This window comes from Leptodactylus fuscus, chromosome 7 (genome assembly GCF_031893055.1).
Source record: "Leptodactylus fuscus isolate aLepFus1 chromosome 7, aLepFus1.hap2, whole genome shotgun sequence".
Lineage (NCBI taxonomy): Eukaryota > Metazoa > Chordata > Amphibia > Anura > Leptodactylidae > Leptodactylus > Leptodactylus fuscus.
The window spans coordinates 74,516,774-74,533,198 of NC_134271.1; the positions used below are offsets into that span (position 1 = coordinate 74,516,774).

A 16,425-nucleotide genomic window follows, 5' to 3' on the forward strand; every position below is an offset into this window, starting at 1 on the left:
CTTTGGCCTCTTATTGCCTCTGAGAGTTTGCCAAACGTGTATTTTTTTTAAATGGGGTCTTGTAAAACAAATCCTATGCAGTGACCACCGGCCAGGCATACCAGTGCAGAATATAACTGTGTGACTTTGTGGGAGGAAAGAATATGTTGTATGAGGAGCAGTTCCTTTCCTCTGCACTGCTTCTGTATTCTGCATAATGAGTAACCCTTGCTCAGCCAGTGTCTTTCAAGTGGTCCCTCGTGTTACAATGTTTTCCATATACAGTGGTCTTTCCTAAATTGAAATGTTATCAGTCCAGATGTGAAGTGCATTCACTAAGTAGCTGTCGGGTAGCGCCTCGCCTGCCTGATACTGCATTTACTGTGAAAAGGGGAGAGGTCTTATAAATTATATTATATACATGTATAGCCATCAGTCAAACAGTACGACCATATGAATTCAGCCTAAGAGTTTGCTGGAACTGTGTAATATTTTGCCTTTGTCCACATATATCCTTGTCTCTTTGTCATCTGGAACTTTTTATCTTTTTACTAGAAGTCTCTGTCACGACATAATTTTAATGTTTTGTGTATTTTTATGAGTCTATGTTGCTGATCCATTTTCTATCTGTATTGTCCTCCGTGTAATGATTTGTTGCTGTTAATAGTAATACGGTCTTCGTGTCTTTTTGTAACCTTCAGAAATAAATTTGACATTTCTAAATATTATAAAGTTGTTGTCTGTGTTCTTTGAGTCGCATGATTTCCAGACCCCCATACCACTACCATGCATTACTGTTTCCAGCTTGTCTTGTTGCAGTCAAAGTTGACCACTGTAAACATTATGGAGACACTTTCTTCATTTTCCATTGGAAAATCTTGTGGGTGGAACTTCCCAAGGGCTGTTATACACTGGGGACTTTGAAGTTGTCAATCACATTCTGTGACACACAGACAAGCATTATCCCTGTACTAAATGAAATAACATTCAGCTTGGTCTCTAGACAGATTGGACAAATACTTGATTCAAAGTTTTTTTTGTTTTTTTTTAAACTTTAAAGGGATATTCATATCTCAAATATTTATAGTTTATCCACAGGATTTGCCATAAACATCTGATAGATGTGGGTCCTATCTCAAGAACGGCAGTCTGCTGAGCTGTTTCAATGCCTGTATGCCTGCTTAAGTGATATGCATGTTCTAACCTTTCCATTCACTTCTATGAGTGTTCCAAAATCAGCTGAGGAATTGTGCTTAAATACTTTTGGAATTCTTATAGGAATGAATAATGTGCCACGACTATGAGGTATTAGTATTTCCTATTGTACATATATGGAATAGCAAAAAAAAAAACTTCTTAAAGGGAGTCTAGCCAAGGGAGTCAAGATGTCTGATCCTCTGACATTGGTGGAGCCTGCTGCCACTCTCACCTGTTGTTGGCCTTCTGCCACTGTTGTTGTTGTGACACAATCGCAACACCACCAGGTGAGAGACCATCTGGTCTTATTCATTTTATCACTGTCTATCTTTTACCACTCATCACACGTATCTACACTATGGTGCCACTCGGTGTTTGCCTTTTTGTCTCTATTTGAGCATCAAAGGGAGTCTGTCAGAAGGAAAATCCGTATCAAACTAAAGAAAGTACCTAGGGTGGCTCCTACACTGTACAAATATACCATTTTCATGAAAATCAGAATTGTATTCTTATGCAAATTATCTGAAAAATGCTTTAGGCTAAGTGCTGCGGGAAAAAATGTGGCAGCAACGCATCATGGTTCTTCTCGCAGAGCTTTAAACAAAAAGCTTGCGGAGTTTCCTCCGCAGACTTTCTGTTACAATTATATCTATGGGGAAACCGCTGGTGTTTCCATAGACATAATTGACATGCAATTTACAAAACTGCACTGGTTTTGGAAATTGTGGCGTGTCCCGCAAAGTGGGCTTGGGATTTGCTAGAGTTTCATCCACTTTGCTCTGACTGTAAAATGCTGCAATTTTCCCACAATGTGGGGCCCCGGCCTTAAATTACTTTAAAGGGGTTTTTCCTAGGAACATAATTATATTTCATTTTGCAGAAAATTAAACATATTTGTAACTATAAATTTTTGGTGACAGTCTGTGGTTTTGATTGGTTGCCAATGGATACGACCATGAATACAGGAACTTCCTATGATTTAGCACTTATCAGAAACCCAGTCATAATTTCCTTATTGTGGACAGGTTATCAGGCAGGGATAGTACATGCATATGAAAATAATCCAGTCACAAGAAGATCATGGCTCGTATTCTGAGACGTCCCAGACCATAGAAAGTTCTTGTATTCATGGTTGTATTCATTGGCAACCGATTAAGACAACAGACTGTCACCACTAAGATAGTTAGAGAAAACCTATAAAATTCAGTAAAAATTACTTCTATTTACAAAAATATTTAAACTTTTAATACTATACAAAATTACATATTGTTATGCTCATGGGAAAACCCCTTTAGGTTAAGGCCCCATGTAGTGAGCGGCAGCCAGAAAATGCTAAGTAAAGAACACAGTGAAAATGCATTGCGGTTTTTCTGCAACATTTTTCACAGTCTGCAAAGTTTTCTTCAGCAGATTTTCTTCCTCTATGTTAATTACCGTATATGGAAAACTAGCATCTGCCCGCGACTTCGTCCGCGGGCTGGCGGTGGCGCTGAGCCGCGGAGAGGCAACCCTTCTCCCCCTGCCTCGTGTGGCCGTTCCCCCTTGAACTCCCTAAAGTGGGCCCTGCGCACCACCCTCCCGCATGCTACCCAGGGGCACAAATGCTTTGCCCGAGCAGTTTCCCCACCGGCCCGCAACCAATACACACACAAACTCCAATGGGCGGCCCCTATTTCCTCCCACCACCCCTCACCCCCAATATGGGCACCCGCCAAGTTCCTCAGTGTGTCCTTGCTGAATCGCCACGCCCACATTTCGCAGCCAACGTATGGGGCCGCTGCGCTGGCTCCATAGCTCACCCACACCCAGGGGCGTAACTACCGTGGTAGCAGCAGTAGCAGCTGCCACAGGGCCCGGGCCATTAGGGGGCCCGGTGACAGCCGCTACCGCTGCGGTTTTTTTTCAATAGGCAGTTACGGGCCCTATTCACTTGCCGATCCTGGCTGGGCCGGGATCGGCAAGTGACACCGCGGGCCCCACAGGGGCTATCATTATACTCGGGGGTCTTTGTAGACCCCCGAGTATAATGACCGGCGGATCGGGAGAGGTAATAAACATAAAAAACTGTTACTTACCTCTCCGCGATCCTGCCAGGCCTCCGTCCTACTGTTGTCTGACGTCACATGAACCCGGCATGCTTCCCGGGTCATGTGACGTCCGACGTCATTAACGAAGGACGCGAGAGGAGGACCGCACAGGAGCCGGGGAACAGGTAAGAAGCAACAGTGTTTTTTTTTTTAATGTTTTTATTCCCGATTTAGTCTTCGATTATTATACTCTGGGGTCTGAAAAGACCCCAGAGTATAATAATTGTTTATGGGTGTCCACAGAGGGACACTATTGGGGTTAACACTGTGTGTGCAGGGGACACTATAGGGGTTAACACTGTGCGTGCAGGGGACACTATAGGGGTTAACACTGTGTGTGCAGGGGACACTATAGGGGTTAACACTGTGTGTGCAGGGGACACTATAGGGGTTAACACTGTGTGTGCAGGGGACACTATTGGGGTTAACACTGTGTGTGCAGGGGACACTATTGGGGTTAATACTGTGTGTGCAGGGGACACTATTGGGGTTAATACTGTGTGTGCAGGGGACACTATTGGGGTTAATACTGTGTGTGCAGGGGACACTATTGGGGTTAATACTGTGTGTGCAGGGGACATTATTGGGGTTAATACTGTGTGCAGGGGCAAGTAAGTAAGGGACATAATAGAGTGCGGAGGAGGGGGTCAGTCGAGGTCTTCGGCGTCAGTTGGGATGGGGGGGGGGGGGGGCCATGTCAAAAGTTCGCCACGGGGCCCCGCCATTCCTAGTTACGCCACTGCCCACACCCTGCCATGCACTAATAGGAGGTGCGTTGAAAGACCTGCGCTGGCGTTATGCCAGGTCCTATAGTGGAGCCGGAGAGAACTTTTGACGGGCGCGGTGGCGATTTGGGGTGAGTGACCCACATTTAGAGTAAAGTATAACTATGTCAAAAAAGACAGAAGCATCTCAATATATATAAAAATATAACAATTTTTATTAAATAGTACTCAAATGATAAACATTAAATACAAATACAAAAAACGGGATAGTTGCTTCAAAGATACACTGGATGGTAGTGGTAATAAATGACTTATAAGTTCAGGGTCCGTATGCTGTATGTGTTGTGGAGAAATCACATAGGTCTGCAATGCTGTTTGTAATACAAAGAGTGTGTACCAAGGCAGGTCTCACACAAAGCAATAGTAATCAGCAAGGAGACATAATAAAGGAAACACTCTATAGAGATTTACACAACAGACCCTGGGACCATAATAATAATAATGTATATACCTACCACCCAAGTACGTCCCCCTGACGAAGCCGCTTGGCGAAACGCGGGGCACATACTTTTTGTAAATTGCAGGCATGGCAGAAAATTATGCAATTTTTAGAACAAATACACTGTGCACCAAAAATTGGCATTTTTACACCAGAAAACTGGCATTCAGACGACAGTAAATATAAGCCAGGTTTGCCCGGAGTATGAAGCTACCTTGATGATAAAAGAATTGCATATTTCATTACATTTTTTTTTTTTTTATTCCTGCAGAATAGTATTTTTGGTTCTGTCACTATAGGTTTGTACCATGCACCACAAGCAGGTATTGCCTCCTCGGTATCCTTTACAAGCTCAGTTCCTGGCATAATCACAAGCTATTAAGATATGATTATTTGTACAATGTCCCTTGTATAATCAGTCCGGCTTTGTATGGACTTCATCCAATAGCCATATACTCCCAGCGTCTGATGATTAACCCCCTGATGCCTTGTTATATATTGCAAAACTTTGCATACTGGTTGCAAGCGTAATGTATAGCACACTCCTAACATATCAGTTTTAGTAAATCATTATACTAAACATGAAATAATAATTCTAGAACACTTCCTGTCAATACTTTTTCTATTCTAGAGGTTACCTACCAGTTATTTACAACTAAAGTCACATTAACAGGATGGCGTTCAGCCATGAATCTTGGTCCGTGTGTTGGCAAGATTTACTGGCCTGAACAGTTTGCTGGGAGAGGGGGACTCCTAGCATAGTACCATAGTTATCTGTGCTGCTAGAAGTTCCTGTTTCCCAGTGACATACTGTTCCATACCAATTACAGAAGTGGGAAGTATAAGAGCTCTCTTTATAATTCCCATTCCTTTTCAACTTACTCTTGGATTTCACTAAAATAAACAGAGCAAAATCTGCAACAAAAAAGCAGTGCGCAGACGGTCTGTCTGAGAGACCAGCACAAGTGTGAACCTAGCCTGACTGCTTAGATCGCTACTTGCATCATTCCCAGCTGTTTCCGGCAGGTGGCACTAGGTTCACACTAGCATTCAGCATTCTGTTATTCAGGTCTGTCTAGGGACCTGCAGAACTGAATCCTAATCTCTTTAAAGTCCCACGGGACGTCCAGCAGCAAAAAAGCGCAGTGGGAAAAACTGTGGCGGCAACGCATCGCGGTTCCAAACCGCGTCGGTTTTGGAAATCACAGTGTCTCCACACTGCAGATTTTACCACAAAGTGGGCATTGGATTGCCCTTACTGTAAAACGCCATGATTTTTCCAGCGGCGTTTCCGTCCTATGGGGCCCTGGCCTTAAAAGCGGTTTCTTGCAGAAACCTGTGGACCCCATAATCGGGTCTGCTGGGTTTCTGCCCAAAAAATGCTGAGAGAAATGTCCTGCTTGCAGGACCCTCCACATTTTTCAAGCAGAATAGGGAACGGAAACCCCCCAATGGAGTTCGGGCTCTAGTTTGAACCTAGCCCAACTGCTATTTTAATGGGCCATCAAAAAAAAAAAAAAAAGTGCCCTATCTTTGTCCGTTTTTACAGTTCCTTTACTAGATTGAATCCCAGATGGAAGGAAAATGTGCTGGAAAAGAATTGACCTTTCTTTTTCCTATTTTCTGCATATAGTTTAAAACTGCAAGCAAATCCCTGAAAATGTAATAGACCAATAATGATCTTAGAAAAGAAGAACTCAGCTAGGACTTGCTGATAATATCCTGATAGCGGGAACACCCAGGATTAGTAACACCCAGATGTCAATTCAATAATATTCAGGAGGAATAACAAAGTAATGGCATAAAGCAGCGTTCTAAGAAGCTCCAGAGGTGCTATATTATGGGACGATAAATCAGGCATGGCCGGACAGATGACATCCCCTCGTTATAGTTATACCTTCTCATCCACATTCACTTCTACTTGGCTGCAGCATAAAGAGCCTTGATAGAAAGGTCGGTGTAATGCACGTATCGTCCACAAGAGGGCGAGCTCTCCTCTATTCGCCATCGTCTTCATCTATGTTGCATCACCATTAATATGTACTTCTCGTGACGTCTGTAAGAAGCCGCGGATAAAACCGGGGCGGCGGGAGAGCAGGATGTCAGAGAACGAGCACCGGGTATAGCACACAGTGTACTCAGTACAGCTGCTCAGAGACTCGGGCTGCCGCTGAGTGGGGGGCATTGGGGAGCCAGCACCCAGGAAGAGCTGCTGAACAAGAGACCACGTGGAGGAAGCAGAAGAGAAGGCACCCACTCACGTGGAACCAGCACCCAGCGACGGCACAGCACTGGCATAGAGAGCCCGGGTACAGCGCCACCAAGCACCTCCTGACAGCACAGTACCACATAGCAGGACACCCACTGAGGGTCCAGCATCAGACACAGGGGAACCCAACACCCACTGAGGGGTCAGCAGTAAATTGAGGGGCACCCTCTGAGGATCCAGCACCAGAGAAAGGAGAGCCGGCATCAGACAGAGCGATACCCAGCCCCTATAGGTCTCATCACTGCACACAGTGGCCCTCAGCAGACAGAGCGAGGGCAGCATCACTTGTAGGGGGCTGCAGCACTGACTGAGGGTCCTGCACCTGCTGAGCGGCCAGCACTGGAGATACAGACTACTCGCCAAGTCTCCATCCCCAAATACAGCGGACTGTGAAGGACCAGAGGAGGCGCAGGTGACGGGACATGTCGGGGGCAAACGTGAAGCGCCGGCAGTCGGGGTCCTCGGGACCCCAGGAGGAGGAAGCCAGTGAGAAGATGCTCCGGGAGAACGGAGCTGCTGCCCCTGACGGGGAGGCCGTGGAACTGAAGCGCTCCATCACACTGGTCAACGGAGTGGCCATCATCGTGGGCACCATCATCGGCTCAGGCATCTTTGTCACCCCAACCGGCGTGCTGAGGGAGGCGGGGTCCCCCGGTCTGTCGCTCTTAGTATGGGCCGTGTGCGGCCTCTTTTCCATCGTGGGCGCTCTGTGCTACGCCGAACTGGGCACTACCATCTCTAAATCCGGGGGAGACTATGCCTACGTGTTGGAGGTGTACGGGCCGCTGCCCGCCTTCCTGAAGCTCTGGGTGGAGCTGCTCATCATCCGGCCGTCATCACAGTACATTGTGGCCCTGGTGTTCGCCACTTACCTGCTCAAGCCCTTGTTTCCCACCTGCCCGGTGCCCGATGACGCCGCCAAGCTAGTGGCATGTCTGTGTGTCTGTAAGTAGCTTGTCCCCATCACTTACACACTGCATAGACACAAATGTAAGACATAGTACTGTCCACATCTGCTATAGATACTATGCAACACATAGTCCTGCGTACACCTATAGATACAGAATAGTAATGTATACACCTGCTATAGATACTATGCAACACACAGTACTGCGTACACCTATAGATACAGAATAGTAATGTATACACCTGCTATAGATACTATGCAACACACAGTACTGCGTACACCTATAGATACAGAATAGTAATGTATACACCTGCTATAGTTACTATGCAACACACAGTACTGCGTACACCTATAGATACAGAATAGTAATGTATACACCTGCTATAGTTACTATGCAACACATAGTACTGCGTACACCTATGGATACAGAATAGTAATGTATACACCTGCTATAGTTACTATGCAACACATAGTACTGCGTACACCTATAGATACAGAATAGTAATGTATACACCTGCTATAGTTACTATGCAACACATAGTACTGCGTACACCTATGGATACAGAATAGTAATGTATACACCTGCTATAGTTACTATGCAACACACAGTACTGCGTACACCTATAGATACAGAATAGTAATGTATACACCTGCTATAGTTACTATACAACACATAGTACTGCGTACACCTATGGATACAGAATAGTAATGTATACACCTGCTATAGTTACTATGCAACACATAGTACTGCGTACACCTATAGATACAGAATAGTAATGTATACACCTGCTATCGTGCTTTCCACTGACCCATACATTTTGAATTATTGAGTCTGGACCACAAACCAGACAGGAATAGGACCTGTCCTGAGTTTTGCCTCCAGGCTCATGGTCCCTCATGTGGACCCATGATAATACATAGTGGTGTGTATGAAGCCATAGAAAAGAATGAACCAATGCGCTATCCAGGAAAAGGAGCTCATAGACCTGTGCATAATACTTACAGATCCAGTGTAACCCTGAGAACTATATATTCCTCCTGTAGATAAAATCTAACACATTATAATGTATACAACTCCTACAGGGCCCCCTCTGTCTGTTCTATTCACTCTAAACAATATGATGGACGTCATGCAAGACTTTCTTCTGTCAGTAAAGTATAAGGGCTAGTTCACACGGGGCAAAATGGTCAGGATTTTGATGCAGAATCCGCATCAAAATCCTGCTACCTCCCATTGAAATCAATAGGAGCCGGTCATTTCCTTTTTCCGCGAGTGGTTTGTTCCCGCTCACGGGAAAAAGAAGCGAGCTGTCCTTTCTTCAGGTGGATTTTGCGGCTGAATTGCGACACCACTCTCCGGACTAGGCCCATTCATTTGGGTCTAATCCGGAGCATACAGAACCCTGTGTGAACTAGTCCTAAAACATCATAGAAGAAATCTCCTGTCATGTTTTTTTACATTGGGTTGAATGCAGACAGACACCAGACAAAGGGGGCTGTCATTTGATGTCACAGGATGAGATCAATTGACAGTAAATATTGGTAGTGTGAACCTACCCTAAGATTCGGGGGGGGGGGGGGGGATATATATATATATTTTTATATTTTGTGCAATGTTATATAGAACTATAAATATGTCCCATACAGTAGTTACTATATAACAAACTGAACAATATATTCCTTCTGTTGATATAGTCTTATTGTAATACATAGAACTATATATACCTACTATAGATACACTTGAATATAACACATATTGTACCCCTCGTAAATACAATGTAATTCATAGAACTGTATAGACCTCCTATAGCTACAATGTAACTAATAGAACTATATATAGCTCCTATAGATTTCATATAGAAGATACTTTTTTTTTTTTTCCTATAGATTTCAGTTATTCTTTGCCAGAGAAATCCAGCAGTAGCCGCATCCTCAGGCCAGGCATACACATGATATTTCAGATGGCCATCTGACCAATGATGGGATTGTTCATACAAATAATCCCACCACCAGTACTGACAACTAACCTGTCTGATCGGAGGAGCAGTTTATTTACATAGAAATGCAGTGAGTCTGTGCAAATTGACTGATCGGCCAAATGCTGATCATGCCAAACGTGATATTTTCGGCCCACAGGTAGCTGATAATTTGGGAGACTAAAGTTTTCTACCGGACTGCCTCAGACACACATCTGCCAAAAGAAAAATGGCCAGACTAGATACTAGATATTTTTCATATCAGCCAATTTGTGCAGAATCGATGTTTAGTTGGTAGTGGTGATGAGGGGATTGCTTGTACAAACAATGCCATCTTTGACCGAATCACAGACAGCCAATATCAAATGTGTTAAATGCCAAAAGCTGGCTGTACACATAAGATTTGGGTCTGCAGACCTTTGTTAGATCCAGCTGAATTTGGTGAAATCTGATGTTTGTGACTGTCCTGTACATAAGTTAAACATCAGATGCTACTAAGGCTTGGTTCACATCTGCGTTCGGTATTCCCTTTGGGGAGTCCGCTTGGGGACCCCCGAACGGAATACCAGTCATTAAAAAGCGGTTAGCTAAGAAACCACACGGACCCCATAGATTATAATGGGGTCCGTGTGTCCACCTGAATCGTGCAGAGGGAAAAGTGCTGCTTGCTATCATGTGTATAGCAGTCGTGATGGTTCATATTAGTCAGTAGACATAACTGCTGGGTTATCAAACTGTCTAGTTTATCTCTTGCCAGATAGATTGAATTTGCCTGCATTATATTACAGTGTGTGTGTGTGTGTGTGTGTGTGTGTGTGTGTGTGTGTGTGTGTGTGTGTGTGTGTGTGTGTGTGTGTGTGTGTGTGTGTGTGTGTTACACATATAGGCATGTCACACTGCCGGCACCACCCAGCCTTGCTGCATAGTTTGCATCATATCAGCCGCCTGCTTTTCCAGCACATGGTGCTTGCTAGTTTAAGGTCCCACCTCCCATTCATTTCATCGATGAGGCGCCTCCCCTTCCTCCCAGTTCTCGCTGTCACTCCAACATTACATCAGCTTCTACACCACATTGTTACCTAAACCGGCTGAGGCCAGTAGCAGAGGCTTCTATTAACATACGGCATGTTACTACGCACCATTTTTCTATTTTGAGACGTCCTAAAATGGGTTGAGGCCAGAATTACAGACCAAATATCCAGTCTCTGAGCACACATGGCTTACAGTGTGCATTTTTATGATGTTTGTCATTCGGTGAACAGAGCAGCATTAAAGTGCATGTCCATCCAACATGAATTTAGTGGTGAGGCAAAAGAGGTAGGGGTTAACACTGTAATGTTCAGTGATACTATGTGTTTGTACTGTGCTTTATTGTGTTCAGTGATAGCAGTTGCTCTTCTGAGACGAACTATAGAAAGGCGCCTCTCCCCCCAAAAAGATTCTCAATCTAGCTGTCTTTAGTTGCGTAATGTGGGCCCCCCCAAAAAAATCCCCTTATTTGTACCCCACATAGTATAACCGCCCCATTTGACTCCCACAAGGTATATGATACCTTTTTATTTTAGCACCCTTACAGTATATGGCGCCCTACACAGTATATAACCCCTTTTTGTAGCCTACCACAAAGTATATGACCCCCCCCCTCCTCTTTTTTTTTTTCTTTTCTTTTAGCCCACCACATGGTATATGACATCCTATAGTGTTTGACTGCCTTTTTTGCCTTCTGACAGAACTTCCCCCATCAGTATGTCTTTGGAGTGTGGGAGGAAACCCACGCAAACATGGGGAGAACATACAAACTCCTTGCAGATGTTGTCCTTGGCAGGATTTGAGCCCAGGACTCCAGCTCTGCAATGCTAACCACTCAGCCACCATGCTGCCCTTCTGATGGAGCTTGACCCCCTTTTATAGCCCTCCACACAGTATATGACCCACTCCCCCCCAGCACAGTTTATCACCCTATTTTATACCCTCCACACACAGTATATGGCCCCTTTTTATGGCCAACACACAGTGTATGCCGCACCCCAGTTATTCCATGAGATGTCGTCTGAGCCCATCGTCTCAGGCAGTCTCGTGGAAATTGTGTCCCGGAGTGACAGGTGAGGTTAGTGGTGTATTTATAAGGTGGTTAGAGATTTCCCTTTTAATTGATATGACACTACGGTCAGAGGTAAATCCTGTGTGGTTCATATCGACTTTGGATCATCTGGTTTATACTGTAGGGATGAGGGCATCCAGTAATTAGGTGAACAGGTATAAGACGTGTGAGAGGAGGATTCCGCGCATCTTCTAGAAAATCCCGTTTACTTTGCTGCTCATGAGATTACTGATCCTATATTTGCATTAAGCCGCCCATGGATATAATAGCAGGTTATAAGTTTATTTGTGTGCAGACTGCATAAGTAAATCTTCTATACATGATTATGGCTATATGACAATGCTCTTGTACTTTTTTCATTATATTTCAAAGCTAGGATGATTCCTATAAGGTCTGTCTGGTTTAGGTTAACCCTTTCTTTTTACTAAAAAGATAAAGTCATCATGATGAGACTTATAACATTAAAGGAAATATCCCCAGTGCCCATTGAATGTAGTTTGTCTTATTGTACTCTATATATTAGAGAGAGGACATACTAAACAGGGGTCCACTTGATTTTTGCCTTATAGTGCCCTTATAAAGAATGTCTTTTCAAAAGGCTACTCAGATCTTACAGTGTTGGCATATTACTGGGATATGTCATCACTTGATGATTGGCATGGCCTCAAGTATGAAGGGACAGACGTCCAATCAGATGAAGGCCCCACAGTATATCCCGCAGCAGAAAAAGCGCTGTGGGAAAAACCGCGGCAGCAATGCATTCCAGTTCTTGCCACAGTACTTTAGACAGAAAGTTCGCTGAGTTTTCCTCTGTGGACTTTCTGTTACAATTATACATATGGGGAAACCGCCGGTGTTTCTGTAGGTTTAATTGACATGCTGCAATTTCCAAAACTACGCCGGTTTTGTAAATCGCGGGGTGTCAACACCACGGTTTTTACTGCAAAGTGGGCATAGGATTCGCTAGAATCCCATCCACTTTGCCCTTACTGTAAATCATGGCGCTTCCGTCCTGCGGGTCCCAGCCTCAGGAAGTTGTTTTTTTTTTTTTTGGTTTTTTTTAACATCGCTGGTCCCATCCACATACTGCTCAGGTAACTTTGACATATTTATGTACTGAATTCCCTTTGGACCCTCAGATCAAGAAGTAATCTGATATTCTAGCATTAGTTCACTTTCCAATGACCTTTTAGGCTTTGTTCACACATACTACACTTGCAAACAATGCGCATTGTAAACATAGCCCTTGCTGTCATCACCACGGACGTTATTGGCCAAAGCTGCAGATCTGTAGTTACCACAGCTTTGATCCCTATATAAACAGTTCACTGGAAGGAATGACTACCTGCAGACTAGTTCAGCATGATTCTTGGCTGTAGTGTACAGTAGACATTGGTTTTGTTTAACATTATTGTAACCTTCACTGAAGTGTGTTTTTAGCCGGGAGCCTGAGGGCGAAAATGTCAGTGATAATAGAGGCCACTGAGCTGGTGACTGAAAAACACAGGCAGCTTGTAACAGCAGGGGGCAGATCAGGAAGGCGGGGTAGCTAATAGCTGCTGACTACCATATTAATGATTATTGCCTGGCTCTGGCTATATCCTCTACAATAAAGACAAATTTGCTAGGAAATAAATAGTGCTGCATGCTGTGCTTCATCCTGACATGCGATGGGATTGGTGACGTATGTAGTGGATGCAGCATCTAACCCAGAAGTGAACATAGACCTTAACGTATAATAAGCAGTTCTGCAACTCTTTCATATACGTTGTGTATTTTCATGATTTCTGCTTGCTTTGCCACTTCTTTATAGAACATTGTAATGGTACTTTCGAGTAATGGTCTCCAGTCTGCAGCTGTGGGGGCTTGTTGAGTTCTATAGATCTACAATAGGTGAGAGCCACAGGTTGGTAACACCACCTAAACTAAAAGGGGCCTGTTCCCTTTAATAACCATTGATGAAGGGTTAAAGTCTCTCCAGTGTGATAAATGTTTGGTCTGGCTCTGCTGTGGCTTCCTGACAATCCGCGTGTTCAGGTTTCCATGTGACAAACTGTATAATGGAGTTGTCTGCGTCATTCTTCATTGCTCCCCAAGGCTGTTTGTGCTAAGTCTGTATTATTTTTGTGAAGGACAGTTTCCATATAAGAGAATAATATACAGTTGCATGGAGTGGATATACTTGTTGTATCAATATCAAATCTGTTAATCTATAGACATAATGAACTGCTAAATGTAAAAAAACCAAAACTAACTCCAAACTGTTCAGGGCGGGAAACAAGCGGCCATCTTCCTCAGAAGCAGAGCTGTAGCGGACTCAGTAGGCTAAGCCACTTTTATTTTTCCACAACCTGATTCTGACTTCTTCATAAATGGCTGACAACCATGGTCAATCAGGAGCCATAAAGCCTCTCTGAGGCGGGGGTTCCATGGGACGTAAATGCCGCGATTTGCTTGCAGCGGAGACGCTACTGGAAAAAAACGCGGCGTTGTATAGTGCAGGCAAAGTGGATGGGATTCATGCAATCGCAGTGCGGACACGCTGCGATTTGCAAAGCTGTTGCGGCTTTGCAAATTGCAGAATGTCAATTCTATCTATGGAAACGCTGGCGGCTTTCCCGTAGATATAATGTTAAGAGAAAGTCCGCAGAGGAAAACTCTCTGAACTTTCTCTTAAAAGCGCTGCGGAAAGAACCTCAATGTGTTCACGCAGCGGTTCTTTCCGCAGAGCTTTAGCGCTGCGATTACGGCCCGTGGGGCCTTAGCCTTCAGTGCTTTCATACTGAGTAACGCGCTGCTCATTCTGACACGTAAACACGTGTCAGAGTGAGCACAGTAAAGCAGAATCCCATTGACTTCAATGGGTTCGGTCTTACATGTGCTACCCATTGAACTCAATGGGAGGCTTTTTAACATATTGCTTTCAATGTGATATGTGCGTATCACATTGAAAGCAATAGGTAAAAAAGCCTCCCTTCGAGTTCAATGGGTAGCACATGTAAGTCCGAACCCATTGAAGTCAATGGGATTCTGTTTTACTCTGCTCTGACACGTGTTTACGTGTCAGAATGAGCAGAGCGTTAACTCCGTGTGAAAGCACCCTAATTCATGTGGAAATATGCCACAGACTGTGCTTCTAATAATACAATATAAAAATATCTAAACATTATTAATCATTTCATTTTGAAGTCAGAGTCCATAAGTTTTTTGTTTTTTTTTTCCCAAGTTTGCTGCTACAGGAAACGGTCTCTGCTGACGCTAGGTTCACACCTGCGTTCAGGGTCTCCGTTCTATGGTTTCCGTCTTCTGCATGCCAGAAGACGGAAACCATAGACCGGGTCCTGCCGTGAGCGGTGGTGAGCGTTTTAGGCTCTCCGCCGCGAAACCGGATTTTTTTATCCGGACACAGAGTACTGCATGTCCGACTATGTGTCCGGATTATAAAACCCGGTTTTGCGGCGGAGAGCGCAAAACGCTCGCCGCCGCTCTCAGCCGGACAGCTTTCTCACCCATTCAAATGAATGGGTGAGAGACTCCTGCAGGTTTCCGTCTCCTGCCTCTGTTTTAGGCAGGAAACGGAAACCTCAAGTACGGAGAGGGCAACACAGATGTGAACGAGCCCTAAGGGTGGTGCCACACAATGTACTGAATGTGACTGTTGCTGAATCTAGTCCCAGGTCGGAAATGCAGTAGCTTCTCAGGCAGGTGACACTTGGTGTACCTGGGATATGGCAGGGGTTGAATTGTACACTTTTCCCCAAAACACATTGGGTTTTTTTCGGGTAGTGTGTGTCACAACAGTGACTGGGATCACAAAGTGCTTTTTCAGTCAATAGCTGCTTGCTTTTCTATTTTCAGGTCATTTTTATTGTGACTGTAAACCAGAGGTTTGGTGGCCGTTGCATTACAGGGAATGGCAGAGTAATGTGTGAAAAAAGCGTGGTTATAGATGGTGGTTTTTTTTTTTTTGTTTTTTTTTTTTCTTCTTGTGAACCTAGGTTTAGGCTAAGGCCACCTGTAGCAAAGCACAGTGGGAAAATTCGCCTGCACAATCTGTAGCGCAATCAAATATGGATTGTACTTATTTTTTCAGCATCATGCTTTGACCTCTGCCTACCTTTGAAAACCGTGAGGCAGAATCGGGGCAAAATTTGGCTCTGATTTTGAGTTAGAATCTACATGTCTTGTTTTTAAGTGTTGGTCAGAAAAATGGATGTGTTCTATCTTTGTTCATTTTAACCGCCACATTGTCCCCAATGAGGTCAGCGGTTCTGTTATTAATGGGCAACAAAACAAACTTGCATCTGAGTGAAGTCAATGGGAGCTAAGCTGTAGTAGCAGTGCCCTGCAGTAACAATGCTATCTGCTGCATGTAGAATGCAGGGACCAGAAACACAACTGGATCAGCTGATCCGTGCAGAGGAAGAGCGGATATCAGCCCTTTACCAATCACATATTTATGGCCTAACCTAAAGATGTGCCATAAGTAAATCATGGGCAGTCCCTTTAAAAATAGAAGCTAGGTCCCTGTGTGGCGTAAATGCCATGACTTGTCTGTGTCGTCTCTGCCACGGAAAAAGAAACGCAGCTTTTTATAGTTCCTGCAAAGTGGATTGATCATAGTGAATCCCATCCACACATTGCAGGAAAATACGCACAGCAGACACGCTGCAATTTCCAAAAAT

The 16,425-nt window shown here is 44.3% G+C and overlaps 1 protein-coding gene across 1 annotated transcript in view; it reads left to right on the forward strand.

The window, feature by feature from the left end:
- The first annotated feature begins 6,504 nt into the window (after window positions 1-6,504).
- Window positions 6,505-16,425, forward strand: part of SLC7A5 (solute carrier family 7 member 5) — a 40,673-nt gene continuing 30,752 nt past the window's right edge. Inside the window, exon 1 of the mRNA XM_075283408.1 lies at window positions 6,505-7,701. Within this exon, the coding sequence (XP_075139509.1) occupies window positions 7,179-7,701 (523 nt within the window). The 5' untranslated portion in view covers window positions 6,505-7,178. The remainder of the gene's footprint in view (window positions 7,702-16,425) is intronic.